This window comes from Piliocolobus tephrosceles, chromosome 14 (assembly GCF_002776525.5).
Source record: "Piliocolobus tephrosceles isolate RC106 chromosome 14, ASM277652v3, whole genome shotgun sequence".
Classification (NCBI taxonomy): Eukaryota; Metazoa; Chordata; class Mammalia; order Primates; family Cercopithecidae; genus Piliocolobus; species Piliocolobus tephrosceles.
The window spans coordinates 3,618,114-3,635,411 of record NC_045447.1 but is presented as its reverse complement, the minus strand read 5'-3'; the positions used below and the strand labels follow the sequence as shown (position 1 = coordinate 3,635,411).

The window sequence follows — 17,298 nt, the reverse complement described above, 5'->3', positions numbered from 1 at the left end:
CTCCCTCCCATCTGCCCCACCCCACTATGTAGGGAGAGTCCTGCTGGCTCTGTGGGCACAGAGGTGGCCCGTGGTCTGCTGAGGAGTCACAGCTCACGTGCAACAGTGGTCAAGGCCAATGGGTCAGAAGGTAAACCAGGGCCAGTGGGGGTCTGGGGCCCTGGAACCGGCAGGACACATGGGTCAGCCAAGGGCCAGCCCTCGGATCCGGCACCTCCTTGGTTCGCTCTGCTGCTGGTGTGCAGGATGCACGGTGGTTAAGGGCTGGGTTCAGGGCTACTGGGTTCAACCACACCCTTGCTGTTCAACCTCCAGTGAATAGTTCCACCTCTCTGAGCCTCAGTTTCCTCCTACCTCAAACGGTTGTTGCTCCATTGAATGAGATGATGCAGGTAAGTGGGTGAAGCCCTGGAGGGCAGCAGGGGGCTTGGAGGAGGCAGAGGAGGATGAGTGCCCAGCGGCAGGGAGCAGGGAGGGAGGGGACTGTGGCCAGGCCTCCCTCATCAGTTTCTTCACCTCGCATTCACATATAACAAACTGAGGCTCAGAGACACAATCCTCTTGCCTGAGGTCATGTGGCCAGTGACTGGTGCTGCTGGGATTCTCACGGAAGTCTGTGTGACTGTGGAGTTGGCCTGGCCCCAGGACATCAGCCGAAGGACACAGCTGCAGCCCCAGGTGCCGGATGCAGGTTCAGAGCATTCTCCTTGGGCAGCTAGAGGGACCTCCTCCCCTGCGTGGGACAGAGTGGGGCAGCTCCAGCCACTCTGCCAGGCCATGGCTCACCCAGGCCCTCCTGGACCCGCTTCGGTACTCTCTGGACTATAAATACTTGGAGGGCAAGCAGACATCTGCCTCCAGGCACTCCTGTGTTCATGAAAACCTGTGTTCCTCCGACTCCTCCATTGGTCTAGGAGAAGGAGAAGGGACAATCTGGCTGCCCCTCGAGGCCTTTGTCTTGGGAAGCAGCCGGCCATTTTCCAGCCAGACATGACTCTGGGAGGCTGATGTGACCCTCAGGGCTGGTGATGAACCAACAGGTCCACGTGAGGACATCACCTGATGCTTGCCATGGCTGCTGTCTCCAGACCACAGCTCTGCTGCTCGAAAAATAAATGAGAAGAAACACAGCCTTGGAAGGAGAAGTTGGGCCATTGGACTCTCGATGTAAGATGCAGGGCATCTGGCCTGCTCCACTCTCTACTAGGCACCATGGGGAGACATGCAGTGATGGGTGGTGGCACTCCCGGTGGGCCAGGAGTACACAGGGTACAGGACCTGGTCAGCCTTCTGCGGTGAGTGCCGTGAGCAGGAGCAGGCAGCCAGGGAGGGCTAGATGGGAAACGATGGATGGCAGAAGATAAGGAAGACACACATGCAAAAAAAAAAAAGGGGCCACCTCTGCATGGGTGTGGGAGTCACTGCTGCATTGCAGGTCAGTCTGGAAGGGACCCAGGCACCTTGCTCACCACATACTCCCTAAAGCCTAGAGCAGTGTTGGGAAGGAGTACGCATACAATAAAGTTTTCCAAGGACTCTCGTTTTGCTCAGTTGTGGGAGGGCATGGAAGATGGTGAGTTTGGGACAATCTGCACCAGTTGCTGGTGTCTGAATCTGGGCAGGGTGGTCCTGGTGGCAGGTGTGTGGTCTGGATGCCATGGGGAGGCAGGCAGTGCACACTGGGCTCCAAGCACAGAGACCTGGGTCCAAATCTGGACTCTGTCACGGATGGACTGGATAAGTCCCCTACCCTCTCTGGCCCCTGATTTCGTCATCTGTGGACAGGAGAGATGCCAGTATTCCTTACGGGTGCATGAGAACTGATGCACATGTGGGTGAGGAGTGTGAGGCAAAAGCCTTAAGATGTGTGATATTCCTCGTTTGACAACAGAGTTCAAATCCTGATGGGTACTGCCAGGCCATTCTCCTATAGTCCCTGGCTGACACATCAGGTTGCCAAGTCTGGGGACTTCTCTTTGAGTTTCCTGGTGGGATAGAAACTCATCTCTCCGCCCAACTCAACCCTCAGATGAGGGTGGAAACTCACATTTGACAGCTTTCCAAGCCACCGCACCACTTGCTCTTCAAGAGAGGATAAAGTGGATCTGTTATGGCTGCTTGAGCTGCAAGCCTGAGCCATCTTACCGCTGCTGAGAAGTCAACTTTTGGGGGACCTTGGGGTGGTCACTGGAGTATCAGCTCTTAGGGCACCGGTTGTGTTAATTTAGGCCAAAGTTTAGATGCCGGCTCTGAGTTATAGGAGGGCTTGCTGACGGGTATGGATGTGCACATGGGACTGTCAGAAAGGAGCCCCACTTGCACTTGGGGAAAAAGATAACATCCCAGCTGGAACCAGAAAGCCTGCACTCTCTTCTGATAACCAGGCCATGCCCTGTGTCAGCACCCCTAGTCTTCAGGGGGAAGCCGGCCTTCTTGCTGGTGGGGGTGGGGGGCACTCCAAGGACCAAGCACAGCAGGGGCTGGCACGGAGGCTGGGGTTTGATGGAATATCTCATTCACGGAAGCTCACAGGCAAAGTAAAGGGCCAGTGGCTGCAGGTTAACCAACGCACAGACACGCACACAGGCACACACACACACACACACGTGTACACAACTCACACACACTTTTCCCTGATCACATATGCTTTATACAAGTTGTAAAAAAAAAAAAAAAACAAAAACCAAAAAAAACAATCAAATAACAAGGAACATTTGCTTTACTGAATGTATCTCAAGCACCTCCCCACGTCTGTGTGTGAAGAGCTTCTCATTCTTTTCCTGTGAAATATTTGATACTTATGCAAGTGCATGTGGCAGATATGGAGACTAAAAGCCTCATCACCAAGTTAGCAACAGCGACCTATCACCCAGCTCCGGAGCTTGCCATGGCTATCCCGGCAAACCTAACCTCGGATGCCTCCCTCACCTCCTGCTTCCAGAATGGTGGGAATTAAAGGGCATTTGGGGAATTTCACACCCAGTCTGGAGATGTAACTGGAGAGGGGAGTCCCAGCCCTGTCTGGCATCCCTGGCTAAATTGTTTGTTCAAAGGGAATGGGGATGGCCCAGGGTTTGCAAAGCCTTCTTAATTCATTTCGATTCCCTCCTTTTAAAAAAACTAGCCCTGCAGCCCTTGGGGAAGGGGCGTGGGTCAGGATTCAGGAGGCTGTGCAGGGAGGCCAGGCCTGGGGAAGGTGGAGGGAGAGACGCCCACCTACCACCCAGGGACTGGTGGGCCTCCTGCTGGAGGAGACCCTGAGGGGCTTAAAGAAGCCAGGCAGGAGTATCAGGGCCCCAGCTCTTCCCCAGAGCAGCCGTTCAGGAATGCCTTCTCCCTGCACCAGCTGTCTGTCACTCCCAAGGGGGATGCCTTCTTTGGTTTCCTTTTTATTGCAGAGGGGCCACCAGGGAGTGGGTAGGCGTGAGGGGTGGGGGCCTGGGGACTGCAGAGCCAAACTTCGCCTAATGAATAACCCAGATGTTCCCGTCCAAGCACATGGAGGTCCTGGGAGCTCTTGGGAAGTCAGACCCCAGCTCGGTCCCGTGCCAGTCTGCAGTCAGGCGGCAGGTCCTCGGACCGGGTTGACACGTAGGCCACAGTCTTGGGCGCCCTGATCTGGCTGGATGGGACGTTTAGTCTCCACCCAGAAGAGGAGCTCTGAACTCCTCCACGTTAAAGAAAAAGTTAGGCGGGGTAAGCTGCAACTTTCTTTTTAACCCGAAATGAGCAAACCTCGAGGCCCCTCAGCACCGGTTCTTGGAGCTCCGCCAGGTGCGGACACCTGGGGTGGGAAGAGTGGGGGTACCACGGTGGGCCCCAGGGCTCCGAGGCCGCCCCAGGCCCGCCCGCCTACCGGCTCTCAGAGAAAGAACAGGGGGCCGCGCCCGCCCCACGTCCGCTCCGCCCCGGGCCAGCCCCTTCCTCGCAGCGACTCGCCCGCTGTCCCCACCCCCTCGCCGGCGGCGCCCAGTGAGAGGCGGGGGCTGGCCTCACCAAGCCCAGCGCCGGGCTCTGATTTGCTGCGGGCGTTGGGGATCGACAGCCTCAGCGGCTGCCTTCCAAGAGAGAGGGAGGGAGGAAAAGGGGGAAAAAAGTGCTCGGCGCCGAAGGCGAGGTCCGCACTCTCCGTCCCCGCGGCTGGCGCAGGACCTCACTCGAGCGGAGCGCCCACGGGGAGCGGGTCGCGGGGCGGCGGCGGCGAGGAGGAGGCGAGAAGGAGTTGGAGGAGGAGGAGGAGGCGAGGGCGAGCGAGCCGAGCGGGGTCCCGGCCGCCCCGCGGGCCAAAGTCGAGCCCTCCCGCCCGTGGGCGAGCGCGCCAGCCGCCCCTTCCAGAACAGCCGCCGCCACAAAGAAGAACGGGGGGTGCCGAGGTCCCCATGACCTCCTAAAGTGGTGCAGTCCCCGCTGAGAGCGCTGCCCGGGCCGTGACCCGCGCCCCTGTGCGTCCCCGCGCGCCTCCGAGCGCCCCTGTGCGCCCCGGCCCGCGCCCCGCCGGCATGGACGTCCATACCCGCTGGAAAGCGCGCAGCCCGCTCCGCCCCGGCGCCCCGCTGCTGCCCCCGCCGCTGCTGCTGCTGCTGCTGCTGCTGTGGGCGCCGCCTCCGAGCCGCGCAGGTAAGGGCGCCCGGGGCGCGGGGCTGCGGGATGGGGCGCGCGCGGCCCGGACGCCGCTGTCATCCCCAGGCACCTTCGCCCGCAGAACTTTTCTTCTTTGGCCTGTGGAATGCACGGGCCAAGACCACGAATGCCATTTGCTGGGGCCCCCCCCCGAGATGACGACACGCAGACACAATGCCCGCGGGCGCGCCGCCGCCCCCTCCCCAAACGGGCGGGTCGGGTGGGGCTGTCGCGCGAGCCGAGGATGGACTGAGGGCTGGATCAGCAGGAGGGGCTGTCCACGAGGCGGGCAAACTTTTGTCCCGAAACCTTCCTTCTCTGTCCCACATCACAGGCGCCCAGCTTGGGCCGACACAGCCCTACAGCAGAACTTCGTCGCTCAAAACCGGGCAGGGCCGCCCCCTAGAGTCACAGCCCTTCAAATCCCGGGACTCCTGGGGTGGGGGTAATCCCAGAAACCTGGACCCCCAGCCCTGAACTTCCCCCAGGCACTCTTGCTCTAGGCTGAGCTGGCGCCCTGCTTTCCCCAGGGACAGCGTTTCCTGCAGTCTTGGTCACCTAAGTGTTCGGGGTCACTGGGGACCCCTGCAGGGTGGTAGACATCCCTGCTCCTAATCCCACCCCCAAACTTCTTGATCCCTGGAAGGCAGCTTTTCCTGGATTCGCTGCTGAGAGATGGGATGTGTGGAGCAAAGCCAGAGATGGGTTTGCAGGCGGGGCTGTGAGTGGCTGGGATGATATGCAGATGTGGGATTCCTTCTGCCAAGGGTCAGCCCTTAGAAGGAGCCCTGCTTCCCGGGGAGGGCGCTGCAAGGCGGGGACTGTCTGCGTCCCTGCCTGGGTTCTGGAGGATTCAGCTCTCCCTGGCGCAGCTTCCTGACAGGGACATTTTTCTAGGCATCGCTCTTGGTAGTTCGTGGTGGGATGGGTTTTCAACAGACTCTCTAACATCAGAACTCTCTGCTCTGGAAGGTCTCCTGAATCCTTATTGACAGGTGGGGAGATGGAGGCTCAGAGCTGTGTGCCGCCAGGTCAGAAGTGGCGGGCAGAGCGATGGGACCGTGGGCTCAGCGAACGGCTGGACCAGCCCGCTGCCTGCCAGCAAGAATGCTTCTCTCTGCTTCACGATTGGAAGACAAGTGGGAAGAATCATTGTCCGTGTTCTGCTTGTCAATTAAAATACTCTTTTCCTTTTTTCCTGGCATGATCAGTGCTTGTTGGGCTAACTGGATGAACTGCAGTCTGGGTGTGGGGGCTGCCCTGGTGTTCTGGGGGAGGAGCCAGGAGCCTGGCCTGACTCCCAGGACTTGGGATCTCATCCCTGGGCCGCCACCAACTCTCTCCTGACCCTGGGGTAACTGGGCTTGTGTTTCTCCAGGGGTCAGCTGAAGGTGGGGGACAATAGAGGTCCCCAGAAAAGTGGAGAGGAGAAAGAAAGTGTGGTCAGGGACTATGCCATTGCCAGGGAACTGGGCCCTGTCTCAGCGCCTCTGGGGACTTCTCCCAGAAACTCAAGAGGGAGTCCTTCAGGGGAACTGTCACCCTAGACAGCTGGGGCAGGGCACTGACTGGGGACCATGCACCGGCCCGGGCATGGGGTTCCATTTCCCTCCCTGCCCATCTCCCCGCCTCCACACTGTCTTTTTTCCCTCTGTGGTTGCCCTCGCTCATCGAAGTGCGGCTCGTTGGAAGTGGGAGTGAGGACGGCCCAGAGCAGCAGGCTTTGGAGTTGGACATTTTGCTTTTGACAAAACAGATTTTTAGAAGCATGTGAAGAGACCGCTTTTCTTCGTGGGTTTCGCCAGTGTCGCTCCACCTCCCAGGGTGGGACCTGTTTGGAAGTCATCCTCCGAGCATGGCCAGAGGGGGCGGCTGTCCACTGGAGATGCAGGCGCGGCGGGGAGCCACCGGCAAGTGGCTGCTGTCTTCTGCATCTTGGGATCTGCCAGATGTTTTCCGAGGATTTTCTGAACACGGTTCTTCTGCCTTCTTTTGGCCAAGTGTGTGAGGGAATGAGAAGTAGGATTGCATTTGGGGCTGCTGAACAGTGTAACGGGGAAGGAGCGTATGGGAAATGAAATATGACCCCAATATTTGGAAATTGAGGTCATCTCCTCCACACGCCATTGGCTGACTCCAGGCACGTGATTGCTTTTTGCAATAATTTGTGGGGAGAGTCGGCCAAGTTTTGTGAGACTTGACAGATACCAAATGGTTAAATTTCCTCTGACTCAATCGAGTTGGCTGGAAAGACATCCTTTTCCATCCTCTGCCCCCTCCCTCCCTCTCCCCATAAAAGAGCAGTGAGTGGGAGGAGCTCAGAAGCCCCAAGAATTCCCCAAGCCCTCTCCCTACTCTGCTCCAGATTTGCCGGAGGGGTTGGAGTTTTGGTCGCCACCCAGGGCTGTGCCCACCCAGCAGTGCCGCAGCCCCAGGCAGGGGCATGTTCCCAGTGCCAGGCTCGCAGCGGCTTCTCCAGTGGTTACCCCTGGGCTGCTCCTGCGGGGCTGGCCACAGCCTGCTCTTCACCCCACCCTGCAGATATTTCTGGACTCCCCACTGCCACGCCTTAGCCGAACACAGCTGGTACTGCCCGTCCCGCCCTGCCTTCTCGCTGCCTGGCCTGTCTGCCTGCCCCTGCCTCCTCCCTGGACTGCCCCATCCCACTTCCCGGGAGACAGACCTTGATGGGTGGAGCAGGGACTGTGCAGAGCAGTGAGCTGCCCCGCTGGAGGGCCAGGATGAGGCCCCGACACTTCCCGAGGGCACCCACTTGGGACCCTGAGCGAAGCTGCATCTGGAACAGTGCAGGACCTGTCCCTGCTTCATCATGTGAAGTGGCTCTGGGAACGGCCTTGGGAGACAGTTACACATGGGAATGCAGGGGCTGGCACTTGCCTGGCCTGTGGTGAGCGTCAGCTGTACCATCTCACTGCATCCTCACCCGATTCTGAGAAGGGACAGAGCCTAGGAGTCAGGGGGCAGGGATGCCAGGCCAGTGTTTTCCATTCCTGTTCTGGGGCCCTAAGCCAGCATCCACCCTCTGCCTGGCATGGTCACTCTTTGACTTATCAGAGTTCCCTATTCTCACTTCCCATCGGTTTATCAGCTCTCCCCAGGGAGATGGCCAGGGCCCTGAGCTGTAGTCCCGGCCTGGGGGCCCAGTCCAAACAGGGTCCTGGGAGCAGAGCCATTCCATTTGGCCAAGGCAGTGTTTAAGTTCCTTTCTTCCTCTTTCCCCCTCCATCCTTTCTTCTCTCCTTCCTTCCTCCCTTTCTTTCTCCCTCCCTCCCTCCCATCCCCTTCCTTCCTTGCCTTCATCCCTCTATCCCTTCTCTTTTTACTCCAGTGCCTTCAAGAGGGATGCAGCAGCCACAGTCTCCACCACTCGCCTCTGGCCACCCAGGCCTCTCCACACATCAGCGTAACCTGCCTGGCCCCTGAAGGCTTTTGCCTTTTTACGTGAACTGGGCCTGTCTTGGGAAGACAGAGGCAAATGGGATGGGACCCCTCATTTTCCTCCAGAAGCTCACAGTCTCACATGCAGACTGTTGTGAATTTTACTCAGGGGCCTACGTGGAATGTGCTGGGTCTTGTGTTCGACAATCTGGGAGGGTTCATTGCACTGAGGAGAGCTGGGGAGCTTCCTGGAGGAGGTGATGTGAAACTGGCCTTCCCTCCTCCTCTTCTTCCTTTTACTGTAGAAACGAACCTCCTTTGTGGGGTTCTCTGCCTCTGGCTTTAATCTCGCCCTCTTCCCTCCTTCCTGACAGGACATTCCACACCGTGTCCCAGAGCTCTCCTGGGCAGCTCCCTTGGCTGGAAGGCCCCTCATTCGTGGGTTTGGCAGGTGCCCCCAGCATCTGTTTGCCAGGAGACTGCAAGTGCCCCTAAGGGAAGTGGCAGATCCCAGCAGCTTCCTTAACCCTTTCTCTGCCCCTGTTCCTCCTGTTTCCCTTCAGTGGGCCCTGCTGGCCTGGCACAGCGAGTCCAGTCTGCACAGCTCTATAGACATCTCCACAGCTGTGGCCTAGGATGTGGGGGCCTCTGGGGGCGATTTTGGGTACCTGTGCTGGGTGACAGGTGGTCTGATGTGGGAGGGGACATTCCTTGGCAATCAGATTACTGAACCCCAGGCCCGCAAGGTTGGTGTGAGGCTGGAGGTGAATTTCTCTGCCTCTGAGGGGCCGTTGGGTGGGCTGGGTGAGGACAAGTCACTGTGCCTCAGCTTCCCCTCCTGAACATGGGGAGAACTGCATTTCTTGCTTTGAGGCATGGTTGTGAAGACCGATTGAGGCCACAGCTGTAAGAAGCTTTGCAGGCTGCCTGACCTGTACTCGGCACTGGCTGTGTGGGGGCGTTAACATCGTCCCCATCTTCAGTGGTGGTTTTGCAGAAGGAGAGAGCAGTGTTCCCACAGCCCTCTTTAGATGCAGGTATCCCAGAAGCACAGGTGAGGGAGGTGTCCCTGTGTGGGGCCTGGCCCTGCTGAGACCCCCGGGGCTCTGCTGTCATCCGCTTAGCCAGTCTCTGCTGCCCCCTTGCCTTCCTTGGCCTCGGTTCTCTGCTTTCCCACGGAACGTCATGGGGTCATTGTCCAGGCCGTGGGGTGTGATGCACATGAAAGATTTTAGAAGCAAATTCCAGGGTTTGCACTCACGTGTGCGTTTCTGTGTATGTGTATCAGGCCGTGTGCATGTGTATATAATGTGTATGTCTCCCCGTGATCTGCCTGCACACGTGTTTGTGGGTGTACATGTGTGTTTGAGTGTGCATGCACGCGCATCCTTGCACATGTACATGCGTTCACGTGGGTGTCCCGGGCTGACTCCACGTGCAGGACCTGGTATGTTTGAGGAGCTCGTGGCAGGGCGACATTTCTCTCCTTACCGTGACCCGGCCCCAGCTGGACGGGAGAGGAGGAGATGGCTGGACGGGAGAGGAGGTGGAGCCTGCGGGTTGAGCAGGAGGCTGTGGGTTCGCCGCAGGGCAAGCTGGGTCTGGCTGGATCTGACAATTTCATGTCTTTTTAAGCTCCCAGGAGCCATGTTACATTATGGCTCCCGCTTCTCCTCTATTTACATTCTCCCATATAATCGACTAGTCTGCTCTCAGTGCTTTGCCAAGTGTCAGTTTTAAAGTTTCTGGCCTGGCTGGTGGATGTGCCGAGATCCTGCAGGCAGAGCCTACAGCGGCCCTTGTGGTGGTTACTACTGAGTGTCAATTTGATTGGATTGAAGGATACAAAGTATTGATCCTGGGTGTGTCTGTGAGGGTGTTGCCAAAGGAGATTAACACTTGAATCAGTGGGCTGGGAAAGGCAGACCCACCTCTGATCGGGTGGGCACCGTCTAATCAGCCGCCAGCAAATACAGAGCAGGCAGAAAAACATGAAGAGGCGAGACTGGCCTTAGCCTCCCAGCCTATGTCTTTCTCCCGTGCTGGACGCTTCCTGCCCTCAAACATCGGACTCCAAGTTCTTCAGGTTTGGGACCGGCTCTCCTTGTTCCTCAGCTTGCAGACAGCCTATTGTGGTGGGACCTTGTGATCGTGTACGTTCATACTTGATAAACTCCCATATATATATATATATATTTCTATTCCTATTAGTTCTGTCCCTCTAAGGGAACCCTAACTAATACATCCCTGCTCGTAGGCAGGACTGCCGCCACCAGGACATGGCGTGGGGACCAGGGTGGCATGCAGGTGAAGGACAGGCAACCAGCAAGATGCCTGGATTCCTACCCTGGTTCCAGTGTCTACCAGCAGTGCATTTTAACCACCCTGTGCCTCAGTTTCCCCATCTGTAAGAAGGGGGTGATGACTAACTACAGCAGAGTTTTGGTGATGTCTAATGCATTACTCATATAAAGCGCAGAGTAAGAGCCTGTTACTGCCCTTGCCACCGGGGGCCCCAGTGCAGCAGGAGGCTGTGAGGCGGTTTGGGGCCCTCTACTCACTGGTCTGTGCGTGCTCCCTTGCCATCCTGTGTGGGGTCACACTGCTGCTTCCCTCACTGGGTAAGCAAGAGAAAAGGTAAGGCAGTAAGTATCAGTGGTCAATTCAGCAGATTGCTCACTGCTTGCTGCCTCTGAGGCTCTGAGCCTGAGCCGGGAAGATGCATCCTTGGGCAGTCGCAGGCCGGGCCAAGTTCCAGCCCTCCCCTGCCTCCTCCAGCCACTTGCTCTTTACAAGGAACTGAGGTCCAGGAGGTGGATGGACCTGCGCACCTCCCAGCTGCAGGCCTCTGTTCTGTCTCTGTGACATGATGGCATCGAGTGGTGGCTGATCACTGAAAGGACGTGTTTCAGGGCTGGGTGAAGTTGGTGGGGGCAGTGTGGGGAGGGCTTTGCCATCTCAGATGTTGTTTTTGTGCCAGCCCAGCCTCAGGCCACTGGAGAGAAGACCGTAGAACGAATGAATGGGTGGCTGGATGCTCAGTGGAGGGGCGCGGGTCACTTTGAGTTGTCCGTGTCAGATAGTCCGAGCCGTCACACCCTCAGCTTCCTATCAGCAGAGGAGTTTTTCTGGAAGAATCTCAACCTAGGTAATAACCCCATATTAGCAGTAAATGTCACCATCCTTTGGTGACTCAGACCTAAGAAATGGAACCACAGCATGACCCACTTTTCTCAAAATTTAATTATGCAGAGCTCCGGAGGCACGGGCTCAGCCTATTTGCTGAGATGTCTCTGCCCATGAAATGGAAGCTTCCTTTATTTTCTGTTTCCTAGACCCGTGTTCTTGTAGGGAAATTTGCTCTTCTGTCCTTTTCTTCCTTGCCAGGACCTTGGCAATAGGGTGTCTGGTGGGCCTTTTTTTTTTTTTTTTTAATAAGTGCCACAAAGTGACATAAAAACAGTGTGGCAATTCCTCAAGGTTCTAGAACCAGAAATACCATTTGACCTGGTGATCCCATTACTGGGTATATGCCCAAAGGATTATAAATCATCCTACTATAAAGACAGATGCACATGTATGTTTACTGTGGCCCTGTTCACAATAGCAAAGACTTGGAACCAACCCAAATGCCCATCAGTGGTAGACTGGATAAAGACAATGGCACATATACACCATGGAATACTATGCAGCCGTGAAAAAGGATGAGTTCATGTCCTTTGCAGGGACATGGATGAAGCTGGAAACCATCATTCTCAGCAAACTAACACAGGAACAGAAAACCAAACACCGCATGTTCTCACTTATAAGTGGGAGTTGAACAATGAGAATACATGGATACAGGGAGGGGAACATCACACACTGGGGCCTGTCAGGGGCTGGGGGGCTGGGGGAGGGTTAGCATTAGGAGAAATATGTAATGTAGATGATGGGCTGATGGGTGCAGCAAACCACCATGGCATGTGTATACCTATGTAACAAACCTGTACATTCTGCACATGTATCCCAGAACTTAAAGTCTAATAAAATTTTTTTTTAAAAAAATGTATGTATATAGCAGGAGTGATTTAAGTTGAAAAACTCTGACCCTTGTACTGGGAAACAGTGATCTTCCAATGAGAACACGTGAGCGTTGTAACCTAGTGAAGCGACCGTCGTCCGTTCTTCTGGTGGGTGGCCTGGGGGACCAGCACTCTTTCCCATGTGTGGGTACAGAGGGAACAGGTGAGGTCTGTATGTGAAGACATTGGGTGTGTCAGCAGGTTTGTTTGGCGGCATTTATGGACCCCCCACATGAGTCGGACCTGTGTGGGGGGCACAGGTGAGCGATAGGTGAGCCGTCTGTGCCCTACTGGGTCTTCTGCTGTGGTGGGGGAGTCAGCCATCTGAACAGGTGGTTTTACCGAGTGAGGTGCAGTAGAAGTGGGAGTAGCGTGTGGCCACGGCCAGTCTAGGGAGGCACCTGCCAGCCCCATGGGGCGGTGGCGAATCAGAGACCAGCACCTGCCAGCCCCATGGGGTGGTGGCCAATCAGAGACCAGCCTGCTTCTCCAGGGCCAGCCCTTTGGGGTGCACGCATCTGAAGGCAGGCTCCCATTGGTGGATGCAGAGGGCGTGTTCCCATGCCTGTTCTTCCTCTGGCTCCTGTTCATATTTTCATATTCACACTGGACCCTGCTCTGAGGGTGCTCCCATCAGCACCTGTGATCCTCAGACCCGCCCTTTGTGCCAGGTGGGATCGGCCCATTCTGCAGACGTGACAGTCTAGCTCTTCAAGTCCAGCTGGCACAAGGGGATGACAACCTCCCTCCACGTCCCGGTGGTCTCATGGCCTGCATTTTGGTTCAGGTCCGTACAGTCATATGCATGGTTGCAAGCAGCCTCTGTCCATCCTCAAGGCCAGGTGAGGGCGGCGTGGCTCCGCTCCGTCCTGCTTGTTTGCTGGGGCTGGCCTCCATGGCAGCTGGGTCCTGGTGCTTCAGAAGGGGAGCCATGGCCCCGGGCAACAGTGCTTACATGGAGCCTCTGCCTTGGTTTCTCCTTCTTCCTTTCAGATGCATAAAAATGTACATCAAGCCTGGGCACCATCTGGTGGCCTCTTTATTTTTTTAATAAATGCCACAAAATGACATAAAAAGTGTGGCAGTTCCTCAGGGATCTAGAACCAGAAATACCATTTGACCCAGTAATCCCATTACTGGGCACCACCTCTACAAAAATTTCAAAAACAATTAGCCAGGTGTGGTGGTGTGTGCTTGCGGTCCCAGCTGCTTGAGAGGCTGAGGTGGGAGGATCACTTGAGCCAGGGAGGCTGAGGCTGCAGTGAGCTGTGTTTGTGCCACTGCACTGTAGCCTGGGTGACAGAGTGAGACCCTGTCTCAAAAGAAAAAATAAAAGATAAAAATAAAAATATACACCAGAGAGCACGGTGGTCTCAGCTTTTCCAGCTGTGGTTTCTTCTTTCTTCTGGAGGACGGAGGCCCAGCGTCTGCATCCTCGGCACACACTTAGGTCAATCACTGGGGTTTGTTGTGGGGGGTGACAGGCAAGCCTGGGTGTGGGGACAGCCGGCCCGATGCCTGTGGACTCTGCACAGTGGTGGGTGCAGGGGGGATGGCAGGTGCGGGACAGAGGGGCCCCTGGGGGGACTTTTCTCAGGTCCTCTGCCTTCCCACCACTGTGTGTCCATCAGGGAGGCTCCCAGGATCTGTCTTTGCTGCTGATTTTCTTCCCTCAATTTTCTGTTTTGTTTTCTTTCTTTGGGGATGAATCTGAAATCCTCTTCCCATGCTAGTTCTCTGCTCTTCCCCTGGGGAAAGGAGAGTGAGGAGAAAGTGTCCCGTGTCCATGTTCCTGGGGACGTTTCCCTTCCTTCTTCCTACGGAGGGGTGGTGACTCCCAGAGGCTCTAAGGAAAGAAGGAGAAAGTGACACTGCCTCTTCTCAGACCCTTTGGCTGCAGAGTGTTCACATGGTCAGCGCGGGGCGAAGGGTGTTCTTGAGGGAAGAGGAGGGAACTAGATTTCTGACTGCAATTGTAATAGCTTTCTAAGTAATTATTATTCATGTTATTTAGGGTAATGATAATGGTTGTCTAGGTCAAAAAGTACTGCTTGAGCAGTGGAGATATCTCATCTGAAGGTTGAGAACACACAGAGCGTCCTTGGGCCGGTGTGGCGGTGACAGTGAGCTGGTGACAGCAGGCAGAGCCAGTGGGGCAAGGAGATGCCCCAGGTGGAGCCATCAGGAGAGGGAGGGGGGTGGGAGGGAAGGTGAGCGACCGTCCTGCCAGGGATGCCAGTGTCATCCTCCTGCCAGTGTCATCCTCCTGCCCCTGAAACAGGTGGACATCATGGCTTCTCAGACCAGGCCATTTAGGGACATGTGGCAATGTCTGGAGATGTTTTCTGATTGTTGCATCTGGGGTGGAGGCAGGGCTATTGGCCTGTAGTTGGGGGAGTCCGAGGATGCTGCTCTGCACCCCACAGTGCACGGGATAGCCCCCACCAAAAAGACTGACCCAGTCCGGAGGCTGCAGGAATCCGTGGGATAGAGGAAGCAAAGGTGAGATTCCATGGCCCTGCCCCGTGTCCTTCTCATGGCTCATGGTCAGACAGCAGGGAGGGTCTCCTCTTAGACTGGATCCGGGGTTTCTCCTCATGGTGTAGACCAGTGGTTCCCAAACTTCACGAGGCCCTGGAATCCCCCCCGAGGCCTCTCTTAAGACACAGATTGTTTCTGACGCAGGAGGCCCGGGGTGGGTCCAGGAAACTGCATTTCTAGCGAGGTAAGTTCCCAGACCACGCTGATGCCAGGGCGTCCGGGGTGCCACACTTTGCAAACCACGAGTCGTTCTGCATCCTCGAGCCCAGGGTCTTGGATTTCAGCATTAATGGTGGTCGTGGGGTGGGGAAGGCACCTGCCAGGGGAGAAGCGTTGGAGAGAAGAGAGGAGGGTGTAGCTGTTCCTCCACCCCTCTCAGGAACCTCCCACTTTCTTTTTGGTGGTCCCTGCTTCACAAATGAGCCATGGTGCTCTTCCCCTTCATACCTGGCGGGGGCGCTCACTCATCTCCAAAGCGAAGATGCCACTCTCCTGCAGGACTTAGGGAGCAGGGAGACCCTGGGGCTGGGGGTAAACTTCCAGGGAAGGGGTTTCCCGTGGATTTGGCCTTGAGATTCTGCTGTTGTTGATGTTCTCATTATGGGAAGGTTCAGACACAGCGCAGCAAAGGTCATGTTCTGCCTGGAGCCACAAGGACCAGCCCACAGCCAGCCCCGTTCCAGCCGGAGGCCGGCCCACGCCCCCACACCCGGTGATTTGAAGCCAGTCCCTGACGTCAGCTCCATTCTTTGGTAACCATTTCAGTCTCCGAAAGAGGAGGACCCCACTCCACATTCACCTCAGCTTGCTGGCCGCGTGCTGTCTGTGCGTCTCCCGGGGCTCCCCCCGCACCCAGACCTCCCCTCCATCCGTACTGTGCTCGGTCCACAGGGCCAGGCTCTGCAGAGCCAGGGGTCTGTAGGACTGCAGGTTTATAGGGCTGGGGATCGGTAGGGCTGGGGTTCTATAGGGATGTTGGTCTGCAGGGCTGGGGGTCTTTCAGGCAGGGGGCTATAGGGCTGGGGACTCTGCAGGGCTGGAGGGTCTGCAGGGTCGGGGTCTCTCAGGCCAGGGATCTGTAGGGATGGGCATCTGTAGGGCTGGGGGTGTGTAGGGCTGGGGATGTATAGGGCTGGGGGTGTGTAGGGCTAGTGTGTGTAGAGCTGGAGGTGTGTAGGGCTGGTGTGTGGGGGTCTGGGGGTGTGTAGGGCTGGGGGTGTGTAGGGTGGTGTGTGTAGGGCTGTGGGTGTGTTTGGCTGGGGGTGTGTAGGGCGGTGTTTGTAGGGCTGGGGGTGTGTAGGGCTGCGGGTGTGTAGGGCTGGGGGTGTGTAGGCCTGGGGCTGTGTAGGGCAGGTGTGTGTAGAGCTAGGGGTGTGTAGGGCTGGGAGTGTGTAGGACTTGGCGTGTGTAGGGCTGGAGGTGTTTAGACTGTGGTGTGTAGGGCCGGGCGTCTATAGTGCTGGTTTAGTTGAAGGCTGTGAGGTGAGGACCCAGAGGGTGCCATCGGTGCTGTGCCCACCAGGCTATGCTATGGCACCTGCAGCAGGGCTCCCCTTCCCTGCCCTTCTTGAATGCCCTGGCACGGTGGTTTGGTACCATGACAACAGCTGCACTGCCATTTTGCCGAGGGTTTGAGTTCTCTGGGTAACCCTGGCCTGGAGTTGCCTGGTGTTTCCTGGGATTGACTGTAAACAAAGGAGGGTGTCAGGTCCCGCTTCCTGCAGGGTAGGGCTTTGTGGGGCTCATCAACGGATGCCAGAGGATGCCGGGGTGTGGAGCCTGGGACCCCCACAGTGGACAGGTGCAGGAGCCCCGGGGTCCCACCTTGGAGATTCAGATTTTTGAGGGTCTGTAGTGGAGCCTGGGTCTGCGGCTCCTTGTCCTGCCCCCCAAATGCAGTGGCAGTGACCAGTTGAGGGCACTTTGAGAAACTCTGAGCAGGGGAGGGTGGGGGCCTGTGCCTCCCTCCAGCCCTCTGTCCTTCTACAGGGCCTGCCCCTATCACCAGCTCACAGTCACCTCTTGGACTTTTGCAAAGGGAGCTCAGGGGATGAGGAGGAGAACAGTGATTCTCAGAGACACTGGGAGCTTTGGAGGCTGGGAGCGCAGGTTTGAACTCCTGGCTGTGGGACCTTCAACATGTTACTTAACCTCTCTGATCCCAAGGCAGCTTGTCTGTATATCAGAGGCGATAGCACCACCTACCTGGACCGGCTGCTGTGAGGATCTAAGGAAGCGATATTGGTGTGGATGCAAAGCCCTAGGTGTGCGCGGTGTGCAGGACATCGCCCCGTGCAGTGCAAGCAGCAGGTGCAATCGTGGTATTGATAACAATGCTTGCTGCCTTTATTGGGATGGTCGCAGATGGTATCATATAATTCTTATTAGAGATGGCTGTTATTTTATGTGGCTGTTAATACGGAGGTTGGGAGGCAGTAGTTGTAGCTTTTATAAAGTGTGAAAGAAGGACTAAAGCTGCTGTTCGCAGGTTCAGGCCCAGCCAGGGACCTCAGAGGATGCTAAATGGTGGGCACAAAGGGGTCAGAGGGTCCAGTCCGCAGGGCAGGGGATGTGCTTATAGACAATATGGGGGGCGGGTCAGGGGTGTACTTTATAGATAATATGGGGGCAGGACAGGGGGTGCAGTTTATAGATAATATGGGGGTGAGGAGGGGGT

The 17,298-nt window shown here is 56.7% G+C and overlaps 1 protein-coding gene across 2 annotated transcripts in view; it reads left to right on the top strand.

Moving 5' to 3' along the window:
• The first annotated feature begins 4,117 nt into the window (after window positions 1-4,117).
• COL5A1 (collagen type V alpha 1 chain) overlaps window positions 4,118-17,298 on the top strand; it is a 202,711-nt gene continuing 189,530 nt past the window's right edge. The window contains exon 1 of one of the 2 annotated variants that reach the window (XM_023188991.3): window positions 4,118-4,617. In XM_023188991.3, coding sequence (XP_023044759.1) covers window positions 4,500-4,617 — 118 coding nt within the window. In that variant the 5' untranslated portion in view covers window positions 4,118-4,499. The remainder of the gene's footprint in view (window positions 4,618-17,298) is intronic. The other variant, XM_023188994.2, reaches the window with a different exon arrangement.